Source organism: Tauraco erythrolophus, chromosome 7 (assembly GCF_009769465.1).
Source record: "Tauraco erythrolophus isolate bTauEry1 chromosome 7, bTauEry1.pri, whole genome shotgun sequence".
Classification (NCBI taxonomy): Eukaryota; Metazoa; Chordata; class Aves; order Musophagiformes; family Musophagidae; genus Tauraco; species Tauraco erythrolophus.
The window spans coordinates 50,070,515-50,085,486 of record NC_141471.1 but is presented as its reverse complement, the minus strand read 5'-3'; the positions used below and the strand labels follow the sequence as shown (position 1 = coordinate 50,085,486).

Genomic DNA, 14,972 nt, shown 5'->3' with positions numbered 1-14,972 from the left:
TACTTAGGACTGAAATCAGTCAGGCTTGACTTTAAATTTATAAATACACAAATGCTTAAAAAAAAAAAAAAAAAAAAAGCTTTGGAAAAGTATCTGACATATGGTTGAAATAACTTGTCCAGTCAGCTATTGATTTATTATAGTCAGTATTATAATTTTGTGAAACATCAAGGTGTATTTAATGTTAAATGAAAATCTGAGAATTAACTTGTAAAAACTTGAACGCAATTTTTATTTAATATTTTGTTAAAAAGTAGCAGAACTGGAGAAAGGACTAACATTGTTGTGCTTCCTTGCCTTCAACAAGTCTTTAAAACTTGAAGAATGGTATTATTTTTCTTATTTTCCAATTGGATACAATAACAGTCTAAACTATGGCAAAAACTGTAGAAAATATTACTCTTCAAGATTTAACAGCAACAACACTAAAAAGCTTTGCTAAAAAAAAGTTTTAGGCTCCCTGAAGTAAGATTTACTAGATTTTCTTCAGTTTCACTTGTGATGATTAGTGAACTTCATCATTAAGCTGAAAAATTTCTTGAGGTATTATACTTCTTAAAATCAGTTTTCAGAGAAAGATATGATTGTAGTTAAAAGCTTTAAAATTGTATCATTTCTCATACTTCAGGAGATGATCAGAAATTATCATGATCACTTGACTATTCTTGAAATTGTGTTTTAATTCATCTAATATTGAAAGTTTATGAAGAAATTTGGTTATTTTTATAGACACTCCAAGAGCCTGACTGTGAGATGTGTATTTTTAAAATAAGATTTGCATTTCTTTTTCACAGAACTCTTATTGATTGTTATATCATTGTTAAGTCCTCATTACTCTCCATTCTGATAACATGAACTCTTAACAAAATTTGATTGAGATATGTTATTTTGTCTAAATTAAAACATAGATATACTTGAATGAAATATAAAAATTCGGAATGGATGATTGACATGTTTTGGTTCAGTTGAGCCTTGTAACTGGGGTACATACTAGGTCACTTTTGATTCAAATTGATCAGAGACTTGGAATTGAGTCTCCTAAGTCAACCTTTAGCAGAAAGGACAATCATCCAGTTAGTTAGTCTAAGACTGGATGCATTAGTACAGTCCAGTTTTCGTTGAGATGTTTCCTTTCAGAGTGAAATAAAACTAATGTTAAAATGTGTTAAGATAGTTTGAGTAGAATACTCTTAAATGTATTTGCAAATTGTGGTATAGATTCATCTTAAATTTTGAAAATTGTCCTCAAATGGAGCTATTGTTCTCCGGTAAATTCTGATTTCTAGTGTAGAGCTCAGAATACAGTTTTGGTTGTTATGCACAGTGAGAGGAAAAAAAAAAAATCTGTAAAATGATCATGGAAAACTGAGTTAATCAAAACTACAGTCAGTTTATGGCTTTGTAAATCAGTCTGTGTAATTTTCTACAAGTTTGTGTATTATGTAAATCAATGCATAGTTTTCCTTTTTTGGTTTCTTAGAGATAAGTGGAATAGAAAAATTATCAACTGTGTATCCATATTGAAACATGTCACTGAAGAAACTGAAATAAGCTGTAGTGTGTAGGTGGTATCACTGGCAATATTGGACTATTCTTGTGGCCCACAATCAAACCAACTATGTTTATTATATACAGAAAGCCAGAGTTTGTGTTTAAATTTTTTTTAAAAAAGCAAATATTTAATTGCAGGAGGAAGATTGTTTGTTTCTATTCTGATGGTACTGGTCAACTAGGAATAACCTCGCAAATTACTTTCCATTATAGATCCTTGCACTTCACAAATACTACATTCAGAGAATACATCTATCCTTTCTTGAGTATAATCAACAATGTAAATTTGAAGATCTCAAATCCTTGATATCAGAATGAATGAAGTTATTTTATAATGTCAGAAAGGAAGAAAATAGGCTTTTGAAAAGGTCTTGAATATGTATTTTTAATGTTGTAGACTAAATCAATTCTTTTTCAAAGCTAGGAGGAAGCATCGACTCATGGGTGTCAAGAGACCATGAATGTAACACATGATGGAAATATTAATATAAATTTTTCAAGCAAAATATCCCTCAGGACTTAGTACTCAAGGGAAAGAAATACAATTTTTTTTAAATCAGATGTTTTTAAGGAGCCAAACTTCATGTAATTTCTTTTAAAAAGTTAAACAAAGATTTCATACCCCAAAAAGCAGGAAATTAATATAATTCCAGTAAGGCAGAGGTTTGACATTGCCACTGAATGCGCAGAGCACAGTTGTAGAAGCTGTGACTTTGTTAAAGAGCTTCGAAGATTTTTATTTATGATTAAGACCCTTAGTGGACCTAAAGCTTAGCTTTAAGCTTTTGGTCATAGTGTTTTCTTGTTTTATACCGTGTTGTAGGTCTGTAATATTTGGGCTTAATTTTCATGCCCTCTTGCGATTACAGCTTCACTGACTGGGAATCATTTTGTATTATGATTTTATATATAAAAAAGGGGGACACTTTATTTTAGGATTGTTGGTTAGGTATTCTGTACTACTTGTGAATAGGCAAGGGTAAAATTGTAGGAAATAATCGGAAATTGGTGAAACAAAATATATTGTGGTTTAGACATATCAAAAGACAAATATTTCTATAAAAATACAAATTTTGAAGCTGGAAACCAAACAGGAATTGAAAATACCAACTGTTCTCCCTCAGTAAGTTTGCTGAGACTGCTGACAAAATGACTGGGATTACGTTGATACCCTTCCAGTAAATGTGTGCCCCGGACAGTTTTTGAGCTTATCTGGGACAGAAAGTAAGTGCCTTTCATTTCACCACATAATTACTGAAAGTTATTAACAATTCAGCTGCTGATACATGATAAAAACAGAACTGCTATGGATTAGTACATTTAGGTGTCCCTGCCCATGACAGGGGGGTTGTAGATGATCTTTAGGGTCCCTTCCAACTCAAACCATTCTATGGTTCTGTAATACAAATCTTCATATTATTCTTAGTGAAAAATATTTTCCTCAAATTTCATTTCACATACTTTCACAGTTGTAGGAAATACTCAGGATATTTGAAAGAAGAAGTATCCTACTTGAGATGTTTTTCTTACAATGGAGTTGTACGTTTATTTTAATTCTCACATCTTGTTCCTTTGTGCTTATGAATAGCAGTCAGCCTTTCTTTGTTAGGTTTCCTATGTTCAATATGAATTATACACTTGTGAAAGATCTTTAAAATGTAATCATCAAATAATGGTGATGTATATCTCTTTTATGTACAGATCTTCATTGTTGTGTTTATCTTCCTTTTCTGCCTACTACAAGAAGTAAAGCATTAAATAAAAATCTAATTATTCTATATCCAACATAAATTTCTGCCTACAGAAAGGCCAAAAGTCTTCTCTTTTTCCTTGCCTCTTGGGTCATTTGAGATGTAAACTACAGTAACTAAGAAGGCTTAGGACCTGGAATTGATTAATAACTATTTTCAAGAAAATTGACTTTAAAATAGTTGGGACCTCTAAAGATAAGGTTGATAAATCTTCTTCCTGATGTATTTTATGGTAGATAGCATTGTAAATTGTGCCTCGGTGTTTATTCTCTCGCCTTTATTGCAACTTTTCAGTCTGATAATAAACACATCTGTATGCTTGTGGGTTTGGTTTATTTTGTGAACGATCCAGACCGAAAATACAGACATGAACAACAACAGACTGCAGTGCCTCATGAAGTAAAGAGCATGAATTCTTAAGACATTTGTCAGGGGTCAAAATCAAATTCTGTTTGTATATTTAGTCCTGGTTTTTATTGTGAGATATGTCTTAATTGTTGCATTGCTGTTCTTCTGGAAAAATATTTATTCAGTATAATGAGAAGTGAAAGACTAATTAGTGGTTTACTCCAGGTGTAGCAATCTGTGTCTTTTAAAATAAAAACTTATGGCAATACTAGAATATACTGATTTTTGAAAATGAAGTGACCTAAGAGCACAGATCTTAGTGTTTTGGAAAATTCACTGCTCTATATTTTTACAGAAGAATATTGCCCTGTTTCTGTTATTTAGGGACCAGTTGCCACTGTAGGTGTAGCCTACCTACAGGTAAATCCAACCTATAACAGAGGAAAACAGCGATCTGGACATGAAGAATTTATGGTTTTGTATTTGAGCACAGAATTTACTAAAAAAGTTTAGTTAAAAATAAGAGCTAAATAAGAAAATTTAATTACTAGACTTTTAATTAGAGGAACAAAACAATGACTTTATTAAATTGCTTTTCAAATGACACAAGATCAGAAGCTTTGTTAATGTCACTCTATTTTTTTTTCCCTAACTCGGCGTAATACTCAGCTTGAACACATACAACTGAAATATCCCATTGCATTTTCATCAGATGAGGAATTCTGCGTAGGGGACTAGTACAGATATTCTTGATTCCCAGGAAGAAAGGAATTAGTTTTATGCTCTTTCCTCAAGACTGCCCTCGTTAGTGTGTACCAGAATTATTCATATGAGAAGTGAATGCAAGGCAGTGTAAATTCACATCCTGGTGTAAGGTACTTCCCTTTTTCATGCAAGTGCTGAGACAGAAAGCTCTAAACTAAAAGTCCTGTTGTAAGGCTCTTATTTCAAAGTCGGTACCTGGGATTGTTAAGGGGTCGCACCTGTAACAAAAAGCCTTTGTTCTGTGCTCAGCATCCTGCAGTAGGTTTATATTTTGCAAGAAAGCAATTCAGGATGTCTTAGAAAAACAGATCTTGCATATTTTTTGAAAACAAAATTAGAGACATAACCTCATTCTGAAAATTATTAGAGTTAAAAATTCAGGTTGCACTGATGACAAGTCTTATAAAATCAGACAACCAAGTGATTTGAGCCTGTGTGTTTATTTGGATGTAGATTTAAATGAGAAGAAAATGCGAGTACTTGAGATTTAGAATTATAATTTGCTTATATGTACGATTATGACTCTGTATGTTTTCCAGACAGGGTAGGACCTGATTTAATATAAATCTTAAAAAAGTCTACAGAGGACCAAACTGCTTTTAATTTAGAATATGACCATTCTGCGAAATAAATCCATAGCTGAACTCCTCTTTCACCTACTTTAAAGACTTTTCCTTTGTAAAATTTCGTAAGATAGCAATGAAGAATGTGAGTCATTCTCTCGTGCACATATACGCATAGTTGGAACAAATCAGATTTAAGCTTTGTCTTAATACATTGCTTGATGTAACTTTACGCTTTAGTGAATTTATGTGTATAGTTTTCTTTAAAGACTGCAGCTATTTCTTGTTTGAATCATAAAGTTTTGCAGGTGACCTTTAAGGATAACCATATTGGCTATAGTTTTCTCGTAGCTTGTCTCAGCAGAAAGTATAGCTGACTTTGTAGCTCTGTAACAATTGCGATTGCTTAAAGTTTTGGAAACCAATTGATTCATAATTTACTCTTTACTACAAAGGAGTTTTTCTAAGTTTTGCCTAAAGTAGGACTGCTTAGCTATTCTTGGTATTTGATTATATTTTACTGCCAATGTGTTCTCGGTTTAAACGCTACTTACATAGCAAAGTAAGCATCTTTTTCTAGGGTAAGTAATTCCAATACACCGTAAGCATAAGGAGGTTTGTGCTGGCAAAATTTCTTTTTGTCAGTATGATTACTATTGCAATTGTTACTGCTTTTGGCAGTCTGTGGTGTTTAAATGACCTTTTTTACATCCAGGATTGCTACATCCACATCAGCAAAATTCTGGTTTACAGCCATGGTCTAAGCTTTTGATTTAACTAGTAGATTTGGCCCTGGAAAATGAACCGCAAATGTAATAACTCTTCCTATGTGCAGTCCTGGGATTCTCTTATGAACTGACTGTGTCCAAGGTGCCATAACTGTCTATTTAAGGGTGGTTAGATGGCACAGGGGAGAATAGCTTTCAGGTTCTCCTGACCGATGTAGGGAACTTGTTGGATTTTGCCTTGCATATGGATATTTTTTCCATCAACTTAATAAGAACAGAAATTGTCCTTAAATTCAGGCTTCTTAACTTAGAAGTAACGAGTTTCTTTCCTTAGATAAACTGTCTCAGAATGCGTTATGTTTTCTTTTGGGTGTAACTTGTGCTTTTACACTTTTCTGTATGCAAGAAATATTGAACACATTTGATTGAGCAAGGCTATTACTTAGCTACATTGAATGTTTTCATGTAGGTGCGTGCAACTATATTGTTTTGTTATTGCTTTGACCAATTTAGTGGACGTGTTTTACTTGTCTCTGTGTCCTTATACAGTGCTGTACAATGTAATAAATCTTACGGTAAGCCCCTGCTCCCACCCCGACTTCATCTAGTTTCTATATGGTCATCGTTATTACAATTAAGTGAATACAAGGATCAGAGAAATAGGAAGCAATTATTTATACTTAATGCACATATATGACTTCTAAGTAAATCTCAGTTCTTCATAAATATGGTTGTTCTTTTAGCATGCCTTTCATTCCTTATTTTATTTCATTACATCACGTGATTTCAGCAAACATAAATGACCAGGGCTCTGATAGGTGACATTAATCTAAATGAAGCATTTTATGATTTTATGACCCTTGAATGTTTGTTCTAGCCCCCTTTCAATTTTCTCATGAAGTTCATAGAACAGAATGCGCAATTCCTTTTAGTTGCTTCAGTTCAGAGTCTAGTGCTTTAGCTTACACTATCCATAAAAATAGTACCTTCTCCTCTCTTCTTACTGGACATGAATAAAAACTCTTAAATGGAAACATGTAATTTAAGGATTCTTTTTAACAAATAGTTTACCAAACAGTATTAATCTGATTATTGTTGTACCAGAAGCCAGTATAGGGTATTACACAGTAAAGCTTCAAAAATGAAACAAAATACTTATTTTAATCAAATATAACTCCTTGATATTCATAGAGAACTATATAATGTAACTTCCTGTTTTTAACTGACATACCACTTGCAGGACAATTTTGTAGTATGTTGTATGCAGAGTTCCCTGAATAAGGGTGCAGAAGCATCTACCTCATGTTGAGCGTAAAGTCACAGGAAAGAATATGTAATCATATAATTAATATGTCATCATAGTGTTTGTGAGACACACATGCTTTACTAATAAATATGAAGTGATTTGGGCTCTAAGAATAGAGAAAAGACTGCATTAATGCCAAGTATTACTGTTTTTTGAGAATATTCTTCATTCTTATGAATATTTATATACTGGTTTGTATCTGATTTTGAAATTCAGGAAAATATAGCTAGATTCTTTTGGGTAACCACTCCTCAGTATTGTCAAGAGAAGTGGCTGACAAATGTATCATATATTAATATATGTTAAACTCAAGAAGTTAATTAATGTAGCATGCTTTAAAAAACACAGCGCATTTATAATTTCACTGTGTTCATGGAGTCTGTTAATTAAAATTATTTAATGGTGCACACTGTTTCTTAGCATGTATAGTATTATATTTCTGAAATTTGATTAATTTCTGCCATTTAAAAATATTAATTACTGTTCCGCTCACTTGAGTTGCATCAGGGAAGTAGACCTAGAACTCATTTCCAAAGCAGTATAACATTGCTGTTTCTATTTAATAGCTGAAGCGGAGCTCGTTTTTGTTGAGAGCTAGTCAAAGGCTGAGGTTCTGGGTCATGGATTTTGGCAACAGCTATTCTACTACTCTGCTTCTTTTGCGAGTTAAGTGTGTTAAATAAGAATTCGCTTCCTCTCTTTTTAAATAAATCTTAAAATATGTTTTTACAGACTTGTGGAAGAAATCCATCTTTTTCCAGTTCTTTTCCAAGTCATCTTGGTAAGAATATTTTTTATATATATAATTGCAAATAGGTAAGTATCATATCTCCCAAATCATGTCAAACTAGTAGGTTTCGTTAGGCATGTTGATAAAATGAAGTTGAACTGTCTGTCACTACAAAAGAATGTATTGCAAGCAGCCATATATGTGGGTCTCGCCAACTAATCTACCTGTTAAAGAAGTTTCTTTTATAAGATAAATATTTTTTTCTGGTTTTGAACCAAATAAAAGCCTGAAGAATAGAATTAATGAGCTTGATCCTTAGCTAGAACTGTATATTTGCCCAACCCAAGCAACAAATGCTGAGGAACTTGCATTTTATTTAACAATATTAAAATTGACTTCGGTCCTGTTGGCATGATAATGCCAATTCTTACTATTTGCTTTCAGAATTTCTTTCAATGTAAAGTATTAAAGATATGATTTTGCATAGTCACATGTTGCATTTCCATCCCTGAGTACAATCTGCCACTTAGGAAGATCATGAAAACTGTTGATGGTTTTGTGTCTCTGAAATGTTGCAAAACAAATATGTTAAGGAAGAAGAAAAATCTGTAGGTTAGTTTGGAAGCTGGATACTGTGCTATCCACTAGCCTTCTCATTGCTAAATTCCACAATTTCTTTTTTATATTTTTCAATCTTTTTATTCACGAAGCTGTATAAGGTAAGTGTCCTGTTATGTAGACATGCTCCTGAAAAATACTAAATGTGCATTATGAATAAATATGCATTATTTATGCAGTACATGCTTCTTTTTCTGCCATTCTTGAAATTCAGTCTTAGTCAGGGTAGATGATGTTCATAAATGTGATCCTGAATCAACTTTGATTTTCCTTTAGCTTTAAGTATTTTAATTTTCACTCTTTCTTTGCGGTGATTTATTTCACTGCCTATCATTTTAAATCTCTTTAATACGACATACTCAGATAAGCCCTTTTTTATTAAAGTAACCTCTTTAACGATGATAGATTTTTCTAGTAGCATACGGAACACAAGCTTCGTGATATTTTGCATACATATATGTACAAATCTCTTCTTGTGCTAAGTATTAACAATAAAGTCAACATTTTACAGTAGTTCATAAATAGTTTTGACCTGGGATGAGTACTGCTTTTAGACAGTAAATAAAGAGGAACATAGTAAAATGTGAAAGTCAAATGTTTCATATTAATAGCCTGAAATATCGAATTAATGTTTGAAATGTCTCCAGGTGTTGGAATCTTGAAGTTTAACTGCCAATATAGAAACACACACATATATATGTATGTGCTAGTATATAGCTATGAGTATTTGAATATGGCTATGATCTCTAGAAACATTCCCAGATCTTGAAAAACATTTTATAATATGTCTATAGTCATGGAATTTAAAATGTATGCATGTCATGCCGTGTACATGGGATAAGTTGGAGTCAGTCATAAATGTACCTTCCTGACCTCCTCATACACAGCTTGACCTCATGAGTTCTAGAAATAGCTTGGGTTTTTTTAGAGAGTAAAAAACAGTTAAGCTCAAAATTGTATTCATGACTAGTGGTCTGTGAAGTTTTTGCAGCTCTCTTAAACCTGTATAACTAAGCTTATGGTTAGAGTCGTGAGGGGAAAAAGCTTGTAGCTTTTAGGGAGAAAAAAATAATCACCTTTCAATGTGCTTTGTTTGGGAAGGACACCCGTAGTGGCTTCAGTTACCATAGATAGCAGTCAAGCTTTAACAATACACTGGCTGTCAGCTGTGGGCTTGTTTGGCTCAAGAGATGCGAGACACTAAGTAGGTTGCCACCCTCCTTACTGTTCCCATTTTTGCTACAGAAAAGTGAATTCAGCGAAGGAATGTTAGGCCATTGGGAAGGCTCTGGAGCCAGGGCTAATCAGACTGGAAGGATTAATCGTGAGGCTGTTTTCCCTGGTGAACAGAACAGATTAGCAAAGTCCTTCGTTGTATGCTTCTGAGGTAACTTTCATGGTCATATGAGTGAAGGGAGCGGCATATCTTGCTATTGCTGTCCATAAACTAGTCTTTGGCCAGGTCTGTACTTCTATTGGTTTCCAGAAACACCACAGATCAGTAACATTGAGCTCTGTATTGTTGTACCTGGAATTTTACCAGACACTAAACTACTGAATTCGAATTATGCTTCAGAGTCAGTTTATGCTGTCATTAAGTTAACGTAGAGCTATTACTATCAAGTTCAAGGAATATCACTAGTACTTCATTTCTATGCCAAGACCAAATATGCAATGTATTTTCTACGTATCATAGAATCTAGTTCATGTTATTTCTAGCGATGCCACTGACAGAACATAGTCTGTTAGGCTCTGAAGGGAAATTATGTGGGCTCAGAATTTGACATTCCCCGGATCCTCCTTCCGCCCGTTTTTGTAAATGGGGGTAACATCCGCCAGCCTCCAGTCCAGCGGAACTTCCCCAGTGAGCCAAGACTGCCCAAAGATAATGGACAGGGGTTTGGCAATGACATCCGCCAGCTCTCTCAGGACTCTCGGGTGGATACCATCAGGCCCCATAGACTTGTGGGCATCCAGTTAAGTTCAATAACAGAACAGGGTATCTCAAACTAAAGGATCATATACTGTTCATGTTTTCAATAAACTGCAGTAAACCTATGCTCAATTGCTCAAAAAAATGCTTCAAAATCATTGTCATGCTGGCGGACATTATTCCTCTTGGAAGCTGTTTTGCTTACTATGTTGTAATTGCATCTGAAAATCAAGTTTATTATTCCATTGAGCACTAAGGAAGAGAGTATAAGCTAGGCATGATTATAAGAAAAATTGTAACAGTTAAAATTAGTTAAACATATTCATACTTTAAAAGAAGAATTAAAACAGTTTTATTTGGGTAACACCAAATTCATGTAGCAGCCAAGTGGAAGCAGTGGTCGGATTTTATATTTCATTTTTGAATTTTAATTGGAAGAAAAAAATCAAGCTACAGGAAATGGTTATGGTCAGAGATTCCACTCCTTGTGATCCAATTGAAGCAACGAAGCCACCCACTTAGAACTGTTTAAAAATAATACTTAGTTCCTGACAAGCCTTTCCTGTGAAAACACTAGTAAAAAAGGAAAAAACATCAGAAAGGAGCTTCATCATTCCTATTTTACTTGGTTTCTGTTTTCTACTGAGAGACTGCAGTCAAATATCATTTGAGGAAAGAGGTAGAGGTGCTTTTCTGTTTAGTAGCCACATGAATAGTAGATATCAGAGGTTATTGCAATGGTTGAAGCATTAGTGTACTTCTGTCTGCTAAACTAAGAACGTTTTAGTCCAGGAGTTTAGACACATTTTAAGTGTGATGCACACCTTGTTGGTTGTCTAGAAGAATAGGAAGCATGTTTTTAACTCTTGCAAGTACTTGTAGATTGTCCAGGATGGAAGTAGGGTAGGAGACTTATTCTTGTATTCTGTACGGAGTACAAGTTTATGCTGCCGAACTCATCTGCTGGAGAAAATTGGTGTGGTGAATACGGCAAATAACATAAGCTCTAGCACTTAGTGCAAATAGGTGGTTGGTCCTCTATGCTGTTTATGAGCTTTGAGCTAAAGTCCCTCTTTCAGCTCTGTGCTTGCATGAAGAGATTGATACTGGTAGTAACTGATAGCTACTGACATTTCACACCAGTCTGTGGGCATACTCGATCCTTAGTTTAGCCTCAGTCCTCTAAAAAATCCACACAAAGGTATCTGGCAATGGTTAGGCAACATGTTTTAAAGAACAGGAAATAGTATTCCTCTTCCCGTTATAAGACAGTTAAATGCAATGGCTCGTTTTGGTGTATTTCATCTGTTTGTTACTGCTTTTAGGGAAAATCTGCATTTAGAAGGTATCTAAAATTAGATTCTAAGAGTGATTTTGTGGCTTCTACAGGATGGGCATTAGCTGTAGTTAGGAACCTTAAATTTATCTGTAATGTATATCTCTGTTTTTTTCTGTTTGTGAAGTATGCATGCTTAAAATCTGCTAGATTTAATAGCCAAATTGTATGCTATGGCAGTGTATGTAAAACTGCTGTGACAGATTAGAAATGTAATCTATGAAGATTTCTGAAAGTGAAAATGACAAAATCCTATTTTAATGGGAGGTTTATAAAGCAACATAATTGCTTGTTTTGAAAGACATTTAATAGCCAAAGACGAATTAAAAGGAAACTAGTAAGAAAGTGTTAGACTACCTTAGAATTTATATGTTTGGAATTATAAAAAAATGTTCAGATATAGTTTAAAGACGACAAATGTAATGCAAACGTAAAAATTGTTATGAGTAGAAGAACACTTTAACAATGAGTATGGCCTAAATCCTTTTCAAACTGACAAGTCTTACTGATGCATTGAAGTCGTGTCAACATTCAGTGAGGTATTACGTTTTCTCTCTTTTTAATGCTAAATCAAGTGAATAGGAGCATTTCTAAAGACTGAGGAAGATATTGTAAAAGGCAGTAGGGTACAGTATGTTAATTTCCAGTTTTCAAGGAATAAAATATGGCTCCTCTGGTAGAAATGGTAGGGTTTTTCATTACTTTAACTTGCTTACATGCAAGATGAGATGTCTGAGACTACATAACTCTTTTAAATTGCTGACTTGAAAATAGTGTATACTTAGAAGGGATAAGCCTGCATATCAGAATGCATTCTCTTGTAAATAAGCATGTATAAGTGTAACTCTTGAGAATTTTTTAGCAGAAAGCGGAATCTTAGTAAAAGAAACTTTTTTCAGAAACAAGTTTTATTTTATTTTTTTGCCAATAGTCTTTCAGTCGAGTTGCTGGAGAAGTGTTTATATATCTCTACATCTGTACATGTTTGATTAGTGTTAATCTGTTACAGTCAATTGTTCTCTGCAAGTGTTAACACTGTACGCAGAATTGTTGTTCCTTGATGTGTAACTATCATCTTCCTAACAGATGACAATGAAACTATCAGAAGCCAAAACGCATGGTATAAAAGCCATTTCTGGCTGTGGTAAATAATGAGAACCCATGGTTTCTGATTTGTTTCCTCAGATATTGTTAGGTGATGTGCAGTAGTTTTGCATATGGATAAAGCAATGAAAAGATCAACAAAAGTTTCCTTTGCATAGGTGTTTTGCTACAAACATTAACAGGAGGAAGATTTGGCTTTTTCAGTATCATCGTAACTTATGCTACACTTCCAACATCTTTGCTATGTCTGCGCTGCAGTAAGTGTGTGGCAGCAATTCACAAAGGTATCTTCCCCTAACTTTGAGCTAGTATGTTAGCTAACATTGTGGGTGCAGCAACAGAGGGCTTAGAAAGTGCAAAGCCTCCTATGAAGTTTAATATATACTTGGGCAGTTCACTGCTGCAGCTATCCTTCCTTGGGTTCCCTAGCAAGTTCAAAGTGGAGGATACCTTTGTAGTTAATGTACGGATGTCCTCCCATACTTGCAAAAGACCAATGTAATTTGAAGAAGTCTCATAGAAAAGACTGGAACTGAAGCATTGGAAGTGATGGACACATACTCTGGGGACTTAAGGGCCACATGGCAACCACATGCTGTTTATTTGGAGGGGTGCCATGTACCTTTGAGCTGAAGTGTGCCACTTTGGCTGAGGGAATTAGGGCTGTTTAGCCTAAAGAAGAGGAGGCTGAGGGGAGACCTGATTATGGCCTACAAGTACTTGAGAAGGGATGGTGGGGAGGTGGGGGAAGGGCTCTTTACATTAGTGATGGGTGATAGGACAAGAGGAAACGGGTATAAGCTTAGTCAGGGGAGGTACAGGTTGGATGTTAGAAAGAATTTCTTCTCTGAAAGGGTTGCCAGCCAGTGGAATAGGCTGCCCAGGGAGGTGGTTGAGTCCCCATCCCTGGATGTATTTAAGAAAAGGGTGGATGTACTGCTTAGGGACATGGTTTAATGGGGGATTAGGGACAGTCGGACTGGAGGATCTCTAAGGTCTTTTCCAACCTAGAAATTCTATGATTCTTTTGTGTTCTTTTTATGAATATCATGAGCTTGGGATAATGAGGGAAGTACTATATAATTAAAACTTCTGCATATACAAGTTTGAAAACTTTCTAAAAGGTTCCTCTTAACAGCTGCTAGCTTTTAACAGAACTGGAATGATTTACTTTCCCTCCATAACCTAGAGAAAATTATTGTTGTTGGGGGTTTTATGTTGTTTTTCTGAGTGATATACATAGCTGATTTTCAGCTGTTCTAGATTTGGTTGAGTGAAATAGATTTGACTGGTTTTAATTCAACTTTCTAATACTGAGAAGTCATAATGGTGGTAGTAGTTAAATGTGCTTTTGTTACAAATGATGGTATTTGAGAAGAACGGGTTTTCAGGTCTTGTCATTTACCTGAAGTACATGATTTGTGGGATGAAGGATGGACTTGTTGGCAGAGTACTGAAATGATTGAGACAGCTGATTTATATTCCTGCTGATGATCCATGTTTCTTTTTGACCCTGGACAAATTGTATAAGCCTCCTTTTTCAAATGTGCTTAGTGTGCTTCTATCCTTTGTGTGTCTGATGAACACATTTACTCTTACAAAACTATCAAAAGTTGGTGCTCATCATTCTGAAACTAAGCCCATTTAAGGTCCCAGATGGACCTTATTGAAGCATAATTCTTTAATGAATTTTCCTTATGGTAAGGTAACGTCTAAACTATAAATGTACATCACAGGAATGTAGGGAAGAGAAAACCATTAGGATATAGAACGTATTCAGGTTCTGTTAGGAGTAGGACCGTACAAATTCTAAATAAACGTGGACAGCCTATTTTATTGCTGTATGTCTGTGTAGGTCTATCACCAGCAGGTTTGCTGATGGAAAAAGAAAAACATGTGAGGGGAAGCAGAACCATCTTTTAAATAATTTTAATATTATAAATTGGTATTGTGCATAATAAAATGACTTTTAAAAAGGAAAAAATAGTACTAAAGCTTATCTTTCTATCACTCTTTTTCTTACCTGGAAAATTATTTTGAACCAGTGCTCCTGTTAAGGGAGGCAATTAAGTTATTTACAAAATCACCTGAAGCTCCACTTCTGAGAGAAAAATTGAGTCTACAGCATTCGTGACAGTATTATGTTCTTTTATAGGAAGGAAATTCAGCTATTTGCATCTTAAAGGAATTGCTTTCTATTGCTAGACACTAATATTTTAGTGTGTATGCTACATAACTA

The 14,972-nt window shown here is 34.5% G+C and overlaps 1 protein-coding gene across 3 annotated transcripts in view; it reads left to right on the top strand.

Annotated features, from left to right (window-relative positions):
* The window catches only part of ULK4 (unc-51 like kinase 4), a 240,899-nt gene that overhangs the window by 98,206 nt on the left and 127,721 nt on the right, over positions 1-14,972 (top strand). For all 3 annotated transcript variants that reach the window (XM_086614586.1, XM_086614587.1, XM_086614589.1), the window contains exon 30: positions 7,745-7,793. In XM_086614586.1, the coding sequence (XP_086470712.1) occupies positions 7,745-7,793 (49 nt within the window). The remainder of the gene's footprint in view (positions 1-7,744; positions 7,794-14,972) is intronic.